Source organism: Dasypus novemcinctus, chromosome 7 (genome assembly GCF_030445035.2).
Source record: "Dasypus novemcinctus isolate mDasNov1 chromosome 7, mDasNov1.1.hap2, whole genome shotgun sequence".
Taxonomy (NCBI): domain Eukaryota; kingdom Metazoa; phylum Chordata; class Mammalia; order Cingulata; family Dasypodidae; genus Dasypus; species Dasypus novemcinctus.
In genome coordinates, this window is record NC_080679.1 from 724,231 (window position 1) to 739,884 (window position 15,654).

At 55.7% G+C, this 15,654-nt stretch overlaps 1 protein-coding gene across 2 annotated transcripts in view; it reads right to left on the bottom strand.

The window, feature by feature from the left end:
- Positions 1-5,375: 5,375 nt before the first annotated feature.
- Positions 5,376-15,654, bottom strand: part of ING5 (inhibitor of growth family member 5) — a 33,738-nt gene continuing 23,459 nt past the window's right edge. For both annotated transcript variants that reach the window (XM_058299673.2, XM_058299674.1), the window contains 3 exons: positions 5,763-5,898; positions 5,622-5,683; positions 5,376-5,505 (listed from right to left, as the gene is read on the bottom strand). In XM_058299673.2, coding sequence (XP_058155656.1) covers positions 5,463-5,505; positions 5,622-5,683; positions 5,763-5,898 — 241 coding nt within the window. In that variant the 3' untranslated portion in view covers positions 5,376-5,462. The remainder of the gene's footprint in view (positions 5,506-5,621; positions 5,684-5,762; positions 5,899-15,654) is intronic.

Sequence of the window (15,654 nt, forward strand, 5' to 3'; positions counted from 1 at the left end):
AGAGTGGGCGGGGCGTGCGGAACTGCGCCTGCGCGCTGGGAAGCACCGCCCCGCACCTCCGCCCCTCGCGGGGACACCGCGACCTCCCCTGCGCCCAGCCCCGCCCCGCGGGCTCCGGGGGACCCTCCCCAGGCGGCCCGCCTCCCACCGCCCCGCCCGGGAGGGGGCCGCCCGAGGGGGTGGGGCAGGAGGGACCCGGGGCGGACGCGGGGCACGGGGAGGTCATCCCGGGCAGGGGCTGAGCGCGACCGGGTCAGGCAGGGGTGACCAGCAGAGCCGCGGTCCCGAAAGCAGCCTTCCTGACAGGGCGAGGGTTGGTGCTGAAGGGAGGGGGTCCCCTCAAGGGCAGGGCTGAGGCTGGGGGCCACAAGCCCCGGGCTTTGCCCTGCTGGAGGCGCTCCCTGGACTCTGCGCTGCAGGGTCTCCCTCCTTGGCCCATGTTAAGAGAAATAGAACAGGGAAGCGGATTTGGCTCAACAGATAGGGCGTCCACCTATCACATGAGAGGTCCAGCGTTCAAACCCCGGGCCTCCTTGACCCGTGTGGAGCTGGCCCATGCGCAGTGCTGATGCGCGCAAGGAGTGCCGTGCCACGCAGGGGTGTCCCCCGCATAGGGGAGCCCCACCCAGCAGGAAAGAAAGTGCAGCCTGCCCAGGAGTGGCGCCGCACACACGGAGAGCTGACGCAGCGAGATGACGCAACAAGAAGAAACACAGATTCCCTGTGCAGCTGATAAGGATAGAAGCCGTCACAGAAGAACACACAACGAATGGACACAGAGAGCAGACAACTGGGGAGGGTGGGGGGCGGGGAGCAGGGAAGGGGAGAGAAATAAATAAATCCTAAAAAAGAAATAGAACAAAATAAGAGTTTCTAGGGCAGAGCTTTAAAATGGAGCGGGTAGGCCACACGGGGTCACACTCAGGCAGGTCCCAGCAGGTGCCACAAACGCCCGCAGCGTGTCCCTAAAACCTGAGGACAGTCGGACGCCATCGCCAACCCCAGGGCAAAGAACTCAGGGAACTATTAACCTGAAGGGCGTTTGGGCACCCACAGTAGCCACCGTCACTAACCAAATCGCTTCCTTTAGAAGCCCTGGCCTGGAAGCCCCAGGAAGGGCCACGCTTTGGGCTGCTACCTGAATCTGTGCTGCCTGAATGCAAATCCGAGACCCCAGCAAAGTGCCCTTGTCGCTGGGCAGCTCGTTTCATTTCCCGGTGGCTTCAGCCACCTTCCTATCAGGGGCTGCCAGCAGGGGAGAAGGGACCCCGCAGCACCCAGGGCCTACTTCCACACTCCCGAGCCCCGCGTCCTCCTCCCCTCGGGGTGCCCGCAGCCTCCCCAGGGGCCGCTCCCAGCTCTGCGGTGGGCTGTCTCGCAGCAGCACGCCCCCCTCAGAGGCCTGGGTGCCAGGTCAGCAGGGCACCCCTTCCCTGGGCTCCGCAGACACAGTACCAGCTGGCAGCACCCCCTCCTCAGAGCGCTGAACCCCAGGCTCCTAAGCCCAGGTAACCCAGCCTTAGAGGGGTGGTCGCTGCTTCGTGGTCACTGCCTCTTCAACCCTCCCGTGCAGAACCTGGCTCCGCCCACCGCCTCCCCGCTCCGGCTCCCTGCCATCTGTCTCCCAGGCCTTCTGCGCTTGGAGTATCGCCCTGGAAGGGAGCGGAAGCGGCAGAGGCGCCTCTGGGCCCTTGCCAACACAACCGCCCTCAGCCCCGGCGTAGTGCCGGGCTCTGCCAGCTTGCGGGCACGTCCACGCCATACTCGGGAGCCGGAGCCCACGCACGGCCAGTCCTGGACCATGCCACGTGGCGCCCGACGAGCAGGCCGCGCCATCCTGGATCCCTGGAATCCACCAAGTCAGAGCCGTCGACGCTCACCGCCCCCTTCCCAGCCTGGAAGGGACAGCCCCCTCTCCCCCTCTCCCCGGGGACGGGGTCCAGGAGGTGGCCGCAGGCCCCTCTGGGCAAGGGAAGCGCGTGCAGGGTGGCAGCGCAGCAGGGCCTTCCTCCAGGGCTCGGGGCGTGGCCGGGCCAGTTTCGGGATCCCGACGAGAACGGCTTCACAGGGCTCCTGACGGCGCGGTGGTCTGGGAAGGCAGCCCCCCTACTAAAGAGCCCGCAGCTTCCTGCGAGCTCGGGAGCGGGCGCTGGCCTCTGGGGCTGACCGGCTCTGGACGCCACAACGCGGCGGAGGCCCTCCTGCGACGGGCACGTCCCGCAAGGCCGCCCACGGCCAGCGAAGCCCCCCGCAGCCCCTTCCTGTCCAGGGCAAGGCCAGACGCACGTGCTACCTGTGGGCACGCCACTGCCAGGCGTTACACAGCCAAAGGCGGAAGGACATCGTATTTTAAAATGCTTAAAAGGCAGAAGACATTCAATGACACACCCTCAGAGGTTTGTTCCAAAAAATATTTTATTTATTAAACAATATATCCATAATCTATAACATGATCCAAAAATACAGATATACATCTTTACATTATTTAATAAAAAGATTTACAATATTATCTTTCATTTACAAAGGGAACATAGATCATAATTCCTTGAAAATAAAACGTCACACTCATGTTAAAGCTGCATCTTCTTGGATGAAATGTGGTAAAGCTCAACACCACGAGATACCTACACAGGGAGAAGGACACCCAGCGCGCCTCCCGAGTGACCTTTTCCTCAGATGTCACCTGTCTGAAAACTCCTCTCAGCACAGGAGGAGACGACACGCAGGGCTCGCTCGGCGCTGCAGCCCTCGGCGCGCCCCCCGCCACCGCAGGGCCCGCCCCAGCCCCGCACCGGCCCTCGGCTCTGCAGCCACGCGGGGCCGCTCGCTGGACGGGGACGTCCCGCTGCAGCCCCCGCAGGCTTGGGCTTCTGCTTCCCTGGGCGGACTGGCCGCCACCGATGGGCGGCCACCTCCGGGTCCTGTCCCCCGGCCAGGGGCAGGGCTGCGCTTCGGGTCAGCGTCCAGCCAGCAGCTCCGCCCGCAGCAGTCGCCGGCTCCTGGGGCTCCCCCGGGGCCTCTGGTTTGTGCAGCGCCTTCTCCTGTAGGTAGCTAGAGGCCTGTTTCTTCCTCCCACTGCCGACTCCGATACGTAGCACTGGGAGCAAGGAAACTGCTTCTGTGTCTCCTCTGCGCAAGCATTTCTTCCCCTCCAAGGAAACCCCACCGCCATGGAGACCCCGCGCCCTGGGCTCAGATAAAGCTGCAAGGGTGCTGACCCCCTGGGTCGCGCCCAGGGCCGTCGGCGAGCGGGGGACGGCCAGCTCCCAGCATCCGCCCTGGTCCTGCGCAGGCGTGGCGGGGCGGTCAGGTGGGCAGCCGGCACCCGGGCAGCCCCCAGAAGGCCCGAAAGCCCTGACCGAGCCAGCACCAACTACAGGGGTCTGTGTGGACCCCGCAGCCTCCCACCAGCGCCGCCCCTCGGAAGGCAGGCGACCAGGCCGGCACCACCCCCTCCAGGTTCCTGGGGATTTTCCTAGTCTGCTCATGTTTCCTGTGTTTTTTCCAAAGCTGTATGAATATTATTTTGGTGATATTATTTTAACTGGCAAAAGTAAACACTAGAAACAAATAAGCCCAAAAACTTAAACCGAAAGCCAAAACATGGGGCATTACACAGCACAAAGCAGGACGGCGTCACGTTTTAAACAGTTCCCGTGAAATTAGCAAGAATTCAGATGACAAATCAATCATTCATCAAAAACCTACATCAACAAACACATCTTTTTTCCAGTGATAACATTGGGTACAATCTATTCAAAGATAAAGCACAAATATTAAATTAGCTTCTAAAGAGTCATCATTCACTGTCTTATCAAAAATTTATTGTACTTACCGATCCCCTTCCAGAACTGGTAGGAGTGAAGGGAAAAAAATTCTCCACAGTTTATGCCCTGCATCACAGTCTCTAGGCCCGTGCTGACAGAAGGCTAAGCTGCTGGGTCAGGAAGCATCTCCGGGTTTGCGGCCCAGGCCGACGGGAGGCAGGGCTGGGCAACACGCACGCCAGTGACCCCCACCCGCTTTCCATTCTGAGCTGTAGGCGGGGGTGGGTTCCGGAAAGTTCCTTCCGGCCCAGGGGCCCAGTGGGGCTGAGCTGCAGGTGCTCGGAGCCTCCACACCCGACCCACAGCGTCCTCCGTCTCCCGTGTGAGAGCAGGTCCTGCTCCAGCAGCTCCCTCTCCAGAAAGGACGAGTGTTCTTTACGTCCGTCCTGACGGCCTCATATGACGAAAACGACAGACTCTCATTAAATCGGGCACTTCTCCGCTCGGTTCAGTCCGGGGGGCTATTTTACCTGCTGTGACTCCGGAGACGAGCTTCCTTCTCTCTGCAGCCACCTCTGGCCTGCTTGGACGCATGCTGGGGTCTCTGACCACAAGGAGGTCCTCGGAAGCCACTCGCCAGGGTGACCGCAAATGCACCCTGTCAGAGCAGATGGACGCCGTTTCCCCCAACTACCAGCAAAACATCGGCGCTGAAAGGGTTTGGTGAATGCTGATTAAATAGAAAGTACATCCCCGTCTCCAGCTTCGTTCCAGAACTGCTGCTGCATCACAGACACTTCACAGGTCCAAGCACAGCTGCAGCCCCCTGGACACGCTGCGGGCCCAGTGGAGCTCTACGATCTGGCCACAGCCCACGCCACGTGCACCCCAGCTCCACCTCTTCATGCTCGGATGCTCACGCGTCTTCACAGTAAAAACATCGGCGATTCCCAGAGAAACGGCACCTGAGCAGGCCTCCATGGCCCTGCAGCCCGCGTACCAGCGAAGAGCCATCCGCTGCGGCCGGCCTCGCGACGGGAGGGCTGGGACGGGTGTCCACGGAAGGAGCGCCACGCCCTCCGGCTCAGAAGCGCCGTGTCCTCGGGAGCCCAGGCTCGCTGGCGTCAGGATCGGAGCCCGGCCGCGAAGGCCGCGCCACGGCAAGCACCGAGCCCGACGGGCACGCACACGTGCACCTGGTGGGGTGACGGCAGCTTCGCTGGGGGGCTGGGCAGGAGCTCGGGGCCTGGGCTGTACGAGCCAGCTCTACAAAACTACGAACGGACGACACAAAGTGTTAACACCCAAAATTGCGAAGGGATGGCAGTGACCCGGGTACAACGCATGGGCCCCAGGCTGAGCCCTTTCCGCGGCAGCCCGTGCCCGCCAGCGCCCCCCGGCGCCTCCCTGGGGTGCTGCGGAGGCTGCCCCACCGGGCACTGGGTGAAAGTCTGTATAAAGAGTCACGGGAACAAAGTCACTGTGGCGAGTTCCCACGCGAGCATCCTCTGTGCAAAACAGGCTTCAGTTGGTTTCTTGTTGGGTTTTTTTGGAAATACGAAGAATTACAACTGGCCAGTGAGTTATTAAATAGCAATACAAACAAGGTAGTTTTAAGATGAAGATAAAATATTGCAACACGAATGAAGGAATATATTAACTAGCTCTTCTGATCCAGGGCACTCGGCCGCCTCTTTACTTCTTCTTCCTCTTCTCCTGGACACACCGGGGACAGAACCTGTGACAAGAAGGCACAGTGATGTCCAGGGTCTCCCGGGACCACCGAGGGCTGGGGGAAGAGCAGAGAGGAGAAACGCATAACGACAGAGACCCAGAGGCCGCACCCATACTGACCATTTGCCTTTCGGTTTCGTGGTGAGATCCACACAAGCAAAGTGGAACCACTCGATCGGACACTGTAAGCCAAAGGAGCAGAGAGGCCGTGAGGCCCGGCCGGCAGCCGCGGCCCCGCCCCCCCAGGAGCCCCGCACTCACGTCCGGGTTGTCGCAGCCGATCATCTCCCCGTAGGACACCTGGTGGCACAGGCAGTAGGTGGGCTCGTTCGGGTCCACCGGCATGTCCAGCACGTCCGAGGGGTGCACCGACAGGATGGTGTCGGTGAATTCCGACCTGCAGCGGAGACAGCGGGGCGCGCCGCGTCAGGCCGGGCCGGGGGTCCCCGTGCTCTGCGCCATCTCCACCTCCAGGCCCACCTGTCCCTCACTGCGCAGGCGACTGCCAAGGTTCATCGAGCTTCTGAGAGTGAAAATGTGCTCTCGGCAGCTCGAGTGAATCAGCTTGGCTCCTTCTTCCTGCTGCTGTCTGAAAACAGGTGCACTTCCTGGCCTGTTACTAAAGTAAAGGTGCATTTCTAAGAGGAATAATAAAAAATAGATGAGGGTGGCGGACGTGGCCCAGAGGTTAGGGCGTCCGTCTACCACATGGGAGGTCCGCGGTTCAAACCCTGGGCCTCCTTACCTGTGTGCAGCTGGCCCATGCGCAGTGCTGATGCGTGCAAGGAGTGCCCTGCCACACACAGGGGTGTCCCATACGCAAGGAGTGCGCCCATGAGGAGAGCCGCCCAGTGTGAAAGAAAGTGCAGCCTGCCCAGGAATGGTGCCGCCCACACCAAGAGCTGACACAAGAAGATGACACAACAAAAAGAAACACAGATACCCACGCCGCTGACAACAACAGAAGCGGACAAAGGAGACGCAGCAAATAGACACAGAGAACAGACAACCGGGGTGGGGAAGAAGGGGAAAGAAATAAATAAATGAGTAAATCTAAAAAAAAAAAAAACAATAAAAAATAGAGAAGTGGGACCTTGCCAAAATTAAAGATTTTTGTACATCAAAGGACATTATCAAGAAAGTGAAAAGACAAGAGTGGGAGGGAATATTTGGATACTATATATCTGATAAGGATAAAATATCCAGAATACATAAAAAACTCCTATAACTCAGCAACAAAAAGACAACTCAATTTTTAAAAAACAGTTGAGGAGACGCAGATGTGGCTCAAGCAATTGGGTGCCTGCTTCAAGGTTCCCAGGTTCAGTTCCCAGTGCCTCCTAAAGATGAGAAGACGCTGCAACGAGCAGACGCCGCAAATGCCACAACCCACAGCAAGCAGACTCTACAACTAGATGTCATAACCAGCAAGACACTGCAACAGCAGACACCACAACAAGCAGATGCCGCAACCACTGCAACAAGCAGATGCTGCAACAAGCAATCAACACAACCAGCAGAGAGCGGAAGTGGCTCAAGCAGTTGGGCACTCGCCTCCCACCTGGGAGGTCCTGGGTTCAGTTTCCAGTGCCTCCTAAAGAAGACAAGCGGACGAACAGACAGATGAGGGAGACACCTCGGGGCTGAGGAGAGAATAAACTTTTTTTTTTTAATTAAAAAAATAAGCATCGTTTTTAAAAAATCATATGCACATAAAAAATGCAACTGAATTTTAGAAAAAAAATGGCTGAGAAACAATAATCTGTTGCAAAAAGAAAACTACTTTTTGAATACCTGAAAAAAAAAAACATGCATCAAAGCCCTATTATGGGGAAGCCGCTGTAGCTCAAGTAATTGAGCTCCTGTTTCCCAGGTTCGACCCCCAGGAACTACTGGTGAAAAAAGGAAAAAGGCATCCCAGACCTGCATGGTGAGGCACAGGCCCCTGTGCAGCGTCCCGCGCAACAAAGTGACACACCAAAAAGACGATGCAACCAGATAGGAAAAATAAAGCAGAACCCTATCACAGGGAAGCGGATGTGGCTCAAGATTTGGGTACCCGCCTACCACATGGGAAGTCCCAGGTTCAGCTCCCAGTGCCTCCTAGAGAAGACGGGCAAGACAGCGAGCTGACTCAATGGGCTGACACAACGGGCTAGCGTGGCAAGCTGACACAACAAGAGGACACAACGAGGAGACACAAAGAGGAAACATAATGAGAGACACAACAAAGCAGGGAGTAGAGGTGGCTCAAGCGACTGAATGCCTCTCTCCCACATAGGAGGTCTCGGGTTTGGTTCCCAGTGCTTCCTAAAGAGAAGACGAGCAGACACAGCACACAAAGAATGGACATAGAGAGCCGACAGCGAGTGCACACAATGGGTGGGGGTGGGAATAAATAAATCTTTAAAAAACAGCAACAACTCTATTATAAATACTCCCACAAAAAGGGCTCAAATAAAAATGTTGATGTAATATAAAATTCTGATTATCTGGAAGTAATGATAAAAGTCTTTTTTAAAATAAATTCATTCATTTTCAGGGTGGGCAAAGAACTTGAACAGATATTTCTCCAAAGAAAATAAAGAAATGGTTAATAAGTACATGAAAAGATGTTCAACGTCAATAGCCACTAGGGAAATTAAAGCAAAACCACAATGAGAGACCATTTCACACTTGCTAGGGTGCCTGCCGTTAAAAAGTGCTGGGAGGGATACAGAGAAATAGTAACCCGCCTACATTTTGGTGATATTATAAAATGGTGCAGCCACTGTGGAAAATAGTTGATGGTTCCTCAGCAAGTTAAACACAGAATTACCATATGACCTGGCAATCCCTCTTCCAGGTTAAAAGCAGGGACTCAGACAGGTACCTGTAGGCCAATGTCCATCGCAGCATTACTCACAATAGCCAAAAAGCAGAAGCAACGCAAGCGTTCGTCAATAGATGAATGGGTAGGCCCACATGCAGTGCTGATGTGCGCAAGGAGTGCCGTGCCACGCAGGGGTGTCCCCCGCATAGGGGAGCCCCCCGCGCAAGGAGTGCACCCCGTAAGGAGAGCTGCCCAGCGCAAAAGAAAGTGTAGCCTGCCCAGGAATGGCGCTGCACACACGGAGAGCTGACACAAGATGATGCAACAAAAAGAGACAAAGATTCCTGAGCCACTGACAACAACAGAAGCGGACAAAGAACACACAGCAAATAAACACAGAGAACAGACAACTGGGGTGGGGGGGGGTGGGGGAAGAAGGGGAGAGAAATAAATAAATAAATAAAACTTTAAAAAAAAGAAAGATGAATGGGTAAGCAAAATGTGGCGAAGCCAGTCAAGGAATATTATGAAGCCAGGATGAAGCTTTGTTCATGGGACAACATGGACGAACTCGGAAGATAGCCGAGTGAAAAGGCCAGACCTGAAAGGACAGATACTATGCTTCCACTTATGGGAGACAGCTAGAATACGAAATGCAAAGAGACAGGAGTAGGGTTCAGGCGGCCGGGGCGGGGGGGACAGGCTGGAGCTGGGGTTGGTGGGTGGGGGTTTGGCGTCTGGGAATGGACAGCGGTGGCAGCACCACACCTGACGGTGATTACTGCGGAAACTGCGGGCCTGGGAGGGGCGAGATGGGAGACTTTACGGTGAATGTTTCTGCAATCCAAAAAGAAAGGGAGAGACTCAAGAGATGAGGAAAACTAAACGCAATGGGCGATGCAGGACTGGACCTACGAGCGGAGAAGAGGCCAGCAGGACGCTGTGGGGACTACAAAGACGGAGGGAGATGACCAGCTTTATCTCAATGTTGAATTTCTTGAACTTGACACCCGTATTGAATTAGAGGCCACCGAAGTGAAAACCTGTGTCCTCGCTAGGACAGGTGGGAAGGATTTAATGTTGAAGGAGTATGATGTGCACCACCTACTCTCCAGGGTTTAGAAAACACGAAGACAGACGAGAGACGACCGAGCAAATGTGGCAAAACACGGTATTAGTAAATCTGGGAATCTGCGTAGGGGGTAGTTGGAGTTCTCTGGGCTTTGTCTTACTTTTGCAACTTTATTTCAAAATATGAAGTTTTCTTTTAAAAAGGATGCATTTAATAGATGTTTCCTACCGGAAACCGGTATTTTCCACCAAATGACCCAGAAACGTCTCTTTTGAGAAAGTGGAGTAAGAAAATGACCGCTCATCGAAAGGGCCCCACGGGTGCCCGGAGAGCAGGGATGGCGGGGGGCGCCCCACGAGGCCAGGCGAGGGGGGCTCTGCAGGGGTGGGACCCCTGGCCTGTGCCATTGGGACAGGACCTGCCGGGGCTCTCCCGGGGTCGCAGCAGGGGCGCCCGTGCCCTCGATGACGCTGCAGGAAGCCCCCGGGAGCCCCACGCCCTGCCCCCGCACCCTTGGCACTAACCCCGCAGCCCCGGAGGGAGGCGGAGGGGGACAGAGGGAGGCGGAGGGGGACGGAGGGAGGCAGAGGGAGGCAGAGGGAGGCAGAGGGAGGCAGAGGGAGGCAGAGGGAGGCCCGGGAGGGGGCGGAGGCGGGCTGCCCCCGGCGCTTTTCAGTGTTGGATACCTCAGCACATGCCTGAAAACAACGTGCTTCCTGTGCCCCCTGCCCCGCTCACCCCAAATCAAGGAGAGACGCACGGACGCTGAGAGCACCTGATCTCCGGGGAGCATACAGGTTTTCTCTTCCTATTTGAAATCTAAGTATCACAAAGAAGCGCCCAGATCCACGTGTTCAGCCGGTTTCCCTTTCCGGCAGCAGTCAGGGTTCTCCAGCCTGGGGACGGGGTTCTGGCTCCTCTGTCCTGAACCCCCACCCCCCCCCATCCCCCACCCCCTGAACCCACCACCTGAACCCCCCACCTGGACGCCCACCTCCACCCCCGAGCTCACCCCGCCCGCGGCGCTTTACTCCAGGCAAGGCTGCGGGACCCGTCCAGAGCCGCGGCCCCTCGGCTGCCCGCCGCCCTCGGGTGCATCTCCGCGGCTGGGCCAGGCGTGCCCCTGGCCGCAGGGCATCTGGAGCTGGAGGGAGCCCGCGGGGTCTGGGACAACGAGCCCTGCGCAGAGCACTCCCACCAAGCGCCCGTGCCCGTGCCTAGCTTCCTGCGAGGGCCCCGCTGGACAGTGCCGGGAGGCCTTCCCGCGCCGGGCCCTGAGGGTGTCCAGGCCCGGGGGGAGCCCCGCCCCGTGCCCGGGGGGCCTCCAGGGCGCCCTGTTGGCGCAGCAGGCTCTGCCTCCCCAAGGGCAGCACTGCCAAGGCCAGGTCGGGGCGCCTGGGCCTCAGGGCCTGACGGACACCCGGACACCCGCCACTGGGTGAGGCCGGGAAGTCTGCACCGCCCTCCAAGAGGCTCCGCCCGCCCCGCCGAGGACAAGTGCACCCCCGGGAGCAGCAGCCAGGGGCAGCCCACCACCCTCCACGATCTCAGCAGGGAGAACAGAACCCCAGAGCCCCAGCTCTGCGCCCACCACTCTAGGGAAGCCGATTTGACCCAACAGATAGGGCGTCCGCCTACCACACGGGAGGTCTGTGTTTCAAACCCCGGGCCTCCTGACCCATGTGGAGCTGGCCCACGCGCAGTGCTGATGCGCGCAAGGAGTGCCCTGCCACGCAGGGGTGTCCCCCACATAGAGGAGCCCCACGCGCAAGGAGTGCGCCCCGTAAGGAGAGCCGCCCAGCGCAAAAGAAAGTGCAGCCTGCCTAAGAATGGCGCTGCCCACACGGAGAGATGACGCAGCAAGATGACGCAACAAAAAGAAACAGATTCCCTGTGCCACTGATAAAAATACAAGCAGACACAGAAGAACACACAGCGAATGGACACAGAGAGCAGACAACGGGGGGGGGGGGGGCGGAGGGAAGGGGAGAGAATAAAAAATAAGATAAACCCACAGCTCTGACGGGTCTCGGCCCCAGCACAGGGTAGCGCCTCCCAGGGCCCCTTCCCACGGCTCCACAGCCCACCAGACCCCCACGGTGACCCTGCACGCCCTCCACATCAGGCTGTAGGGGACCTTCAGGTCTGAGCAGGCAGCTGGGGAAGACACCCAACACGGCTGTGCTACAAATTATTTTACAAACAAAGCCCGAGAATTGGCAACACTCACGAGGACCCGCTGATGGACAGCAGAGAGGGGCGGCCGCTGTCTGCAGGCGCTGGGCCACCTGGGCTTGGCTGGGGCAGACCTGCCCGCAAGGAGACGCACCAGAGGGCCGCGGGCTGAGGGCACTTCCTGCATTAGGGGCTACACTGGGGGCCACAGAGCTACCGGGAAGAGCGCCAAGGACCTTCTCCGCAGCCGGGTCCCTCCTCAGGGCCTGGGCCCAGCGTGGAAGCAGCAGAGGGCCGGAGGCATGGGTGAGACGGACAGGGCCGCGTTTCTGGGAAGACAAAGGGCTCCCTGGGTTCTCCATCCACAGCCAGGGGCTGCCCACTCGGCCGGCTGAGACCAGAGGAAGACAGAGTCTAACCGAAGGCGCAGCCACCCTGCACCCAGCTCGATGCTCGCTGGACCAAGGAAGAGCAAGCACAGCCCGAGAGATGCCATAAATTCCACCCTCACGCTTCCTTCCTATGTACCGTCAGACAGACAGTAAAAAATTACAAGGCATGCAGAAAATGCAGAGAAATGTGACTGGTAATCAAGAGAAAAGTGGACAACAGAAGCAGGTGAACAAATCACTCAGGTTAAGAATTAGCAGACGAGAACTTTAAATAACTATTATAAATGCTAAAGGAAATACAGGTAAAATGGATGAAAATATTGATAGTTTCCAAAAAGGAACTCAAATCTCTTTTAAGAAGGAATCGGACGGGTATTCTAGAAGTGGGAACATATGAAGTTAATGTTTAGGACCTCATGAATCGCTACATCATATCTCCTCCCGGCTCACATGACCAAGTCATTAAAAAAACCCACCCTAGGGCAGGTGCCTTTATAATCACCTGTGAGACGGAGTTCGTGGCCCATTGTTAAATGCTCTGGTACAAAAATTCAGCTTTTCCAAGAACATAGATGAAAGACTGAAAGATGGCCTTCCCAAATACAAACACTGACCTGAAATCCCATTGAGCAACAAGAACAGCCAGAGGCCAGGGGAAGAGGCCTGAGATCTTATCAGCAAAGTCCAGACTGCGAAACTCTGCAGGCCAAACCGCACAACTTCAGCAGAGAAGTGGGAAAGGTAAGGAAGGTGGAGAGAAACCTATGAAGGTCAAGAGACTGCAGGACATACCAAGGAGAGAAAAGGACGTCCTTACCGTGGCCAGGACGGATGACCAGGCCCTGAACTACCCTCCAGGACAGCCCCGGCGGCGCCGCGGCGTGGGGAGACGCGGTCACGCGCCGCGGCGTGCAGGGCCCTGTCCTGGCGGCAGGCTCCACGGGCCTCGCGTGCAGGAGCTGGGAACGCCTCGGGCTGGCTGCCGGTCTGTGTGACGTTTCAGCCGGAACCCACTGTGCCCGGCGCTGAGTCTCTCCTGCAGCTGCTCAAAGCCCACGGGCAGGGCGAGGAGCGGCAACAAAGACCCTCCGGCCCCCAAACACTGACCCTCTGGCCCTAAGAAGAAGGTGTGCCAATCCATTTCTAGACATCCTGGCAAAGCCTAAAAACAAGCCTATGCCTGAGCCAGTCAACATGGCGCAGTGAGACGCTTCAAGAAGCCTGAACAAGCAGCAAGAACAGGCAGACACATCTTTCCAAAAGCTCCACAGAAACAGCCAAAAGACCGCGGGAACAAGGCAAGCGCCCAATACAGAAAACGGGGACCCCCCACGTGGCACAGCCACCGCCACCCCAGGAGGGAGCTGGTCCCCACGGAGGCGGTGTGCACGCCGGCCCGCCCTGCGCGGCGCTGGCTGAGGGACTCACCATCCAGACCTGTGGTGGAGGCTGCTCCCCGAGCTCTCCTTCAGAACTAGGGGCGAGCAGTCCAGCAGCTGCCCAGGGCAAGGGCTTGCTGACCTGGGGCACAGGCAGGGCCTGGGGCTGCGTCCTCAGACGAGGCGGCCCAGGCACTTCACCTGGAGCTTCTCTGAAACACGTGCGGGGATGAGCCCTGAGGCCGAGCCCTCCCACCGGCCAACCTGCAAAGACCGGGGCGGTGCTTTCATTCTGTTTTTGTGGTGGTTGCTGTCAGCTCCTGGCATTCAAGGGAAGCTCGGTCTTAACACTAGCTGGATACTAGCTTAAGAGCAGATGCTTCAGAATCTGAATTCTAGCAATAACACACTAAAATATAAAAACGGCCAGGTTTCAGTAACAGGTTATGTGGCAATTTGATATTAATTATAAATTCCAAAAAGAGATATTGATTATGTTTGTACACTGGTCTGTTCCTCTGGGCGTGAAGCGCTTTGTATTAAATTCAAAGGTTTTACCTTTACTTCATTATGTTCCGATTACAGCTTTGATTGGACCACATCATTAGGGCTTGCAGGGAGCGTCCCGCCCCCTTGGAGGGCATAAACAGACACTCACACAGAAGACACACAGAGGAGGAGAGGACTTGCCAGCTTTGATCCTGTGGCCCCAGGAAGAGAGATGAGCCATTCACCTGACAGTTTACAGCTGGCCTTGTGATGAGACCAGAGCAGCTGAGCCCAGAAAGAAACAGGCCCTCGAGCCTACAGCTGAGAGCGTAAGAAGCTGCGCCCACAGAGCCTAGAGAGGAGAGAGGAAGGCTGAACCCTCGCAGACATCGCCCGCCATCTTGCTTCAACACGTGGCAAATGACCCCGGGTGAGAAACCAACCCTTGAGTTATACTCTTTAGGGCCTTGTAACTATAAACTTTTACCCCAAATAAATACCCTCTATAAAAGCTAACAGATTTGTCACTTTGTATCAGCACCCCTTCAGGTGACTAATACAGGTTACAAAACATATAAAGAAACTGGAAATGATGGGTCAGGCAAGGAGAAGATCAAGACATTAGAAGCCACCAATACTGAGGACCAGACCTGGGACATACCAGACAAAGACAAAGAAAATGGCCCTAAATAAGGTCAAAGAGCTAAAGGAAAATATAAAAAAGTAATTAAAGGAAATCAGGAAAATGACAAATGAACACAAAGAGAATATCAATAGATGAAATTATGACAAGGAACCAAAAAGAGCTGAAGACCACAGCAACACAAATTAAAAATTCTCTTGAAGCATTCAACAGCAGATTGGAGCTGGCAGAAGCAATAGCCAGCGAACCTGAAGATAAGATAATTGAAGTCATCCAGTGTGAGGAGCAGAAAGAAGAAAGGATGAGAACAGTGACGAGAGCCTGAGGAGCCTGTGGGGCACCATCAAGCACACTGGAAGAAGAAGAGAGAAAGGGGCAAAGGGAATATACCAAGAAACAATGGCTAAAACCGTTCCAAATTTAATGAGAGACATGAACAGACACATCCAAGACACTCAGTGAACTCCAGAGAGGACAAATCCAAACAGACCCACTCCGTGACATATTACAATCAAACTGTCAAATGCCAGAGATAAAGAGGGAACTCTGAAAGACATGGCATGAGCAACATCTGACCCCCAAGGGGGCCTCAATCAGATAAAGCACCAATTTCTCCTTGGAAAGCATGGAGGCAAGACGCAGCTGGGAAGACACACTTAAAGGAAAAATAAGCCAACCAAAAATTCTGTATCTAGCAAAACCGTCTTTGAAACATGAGGGAGGAATTAAGACAGTCCCAAATAAACAAAAGCTGATGGACTTCACCAACTCTACAAGAGATGCTAAAGGGATTCATGCAGATTGAAAGGAAAGAACACTGGACAATTGACTGACGTCACATAAAGAGATAAAGGTCTTCAGTAAACATAATGACACAGGTAATTAAAAATACCAGTACTATTCAATTTTTTTCTGTAACAACAATTTTTACTTCCTACAGGATGTAAAAGACAAGTACATCCATGTAATGAGAGATCAATGGTTTTGAACTCACGGCATATAAAAATTGGTGACAAGAACAACATAACGGTGGGAAGACAGGAGGGTATAGTAACATAGTTTATGTATGCTATTGAAGTTAAGTCGGTATCAAAGTAAACAAAATTGTTATAGATTTAGGATGTTAAAGTTAAATTTTCTGGTAACCCAAAGAAAATATTCTCAGAGAATATGCAAACGCAAAGAGACAGA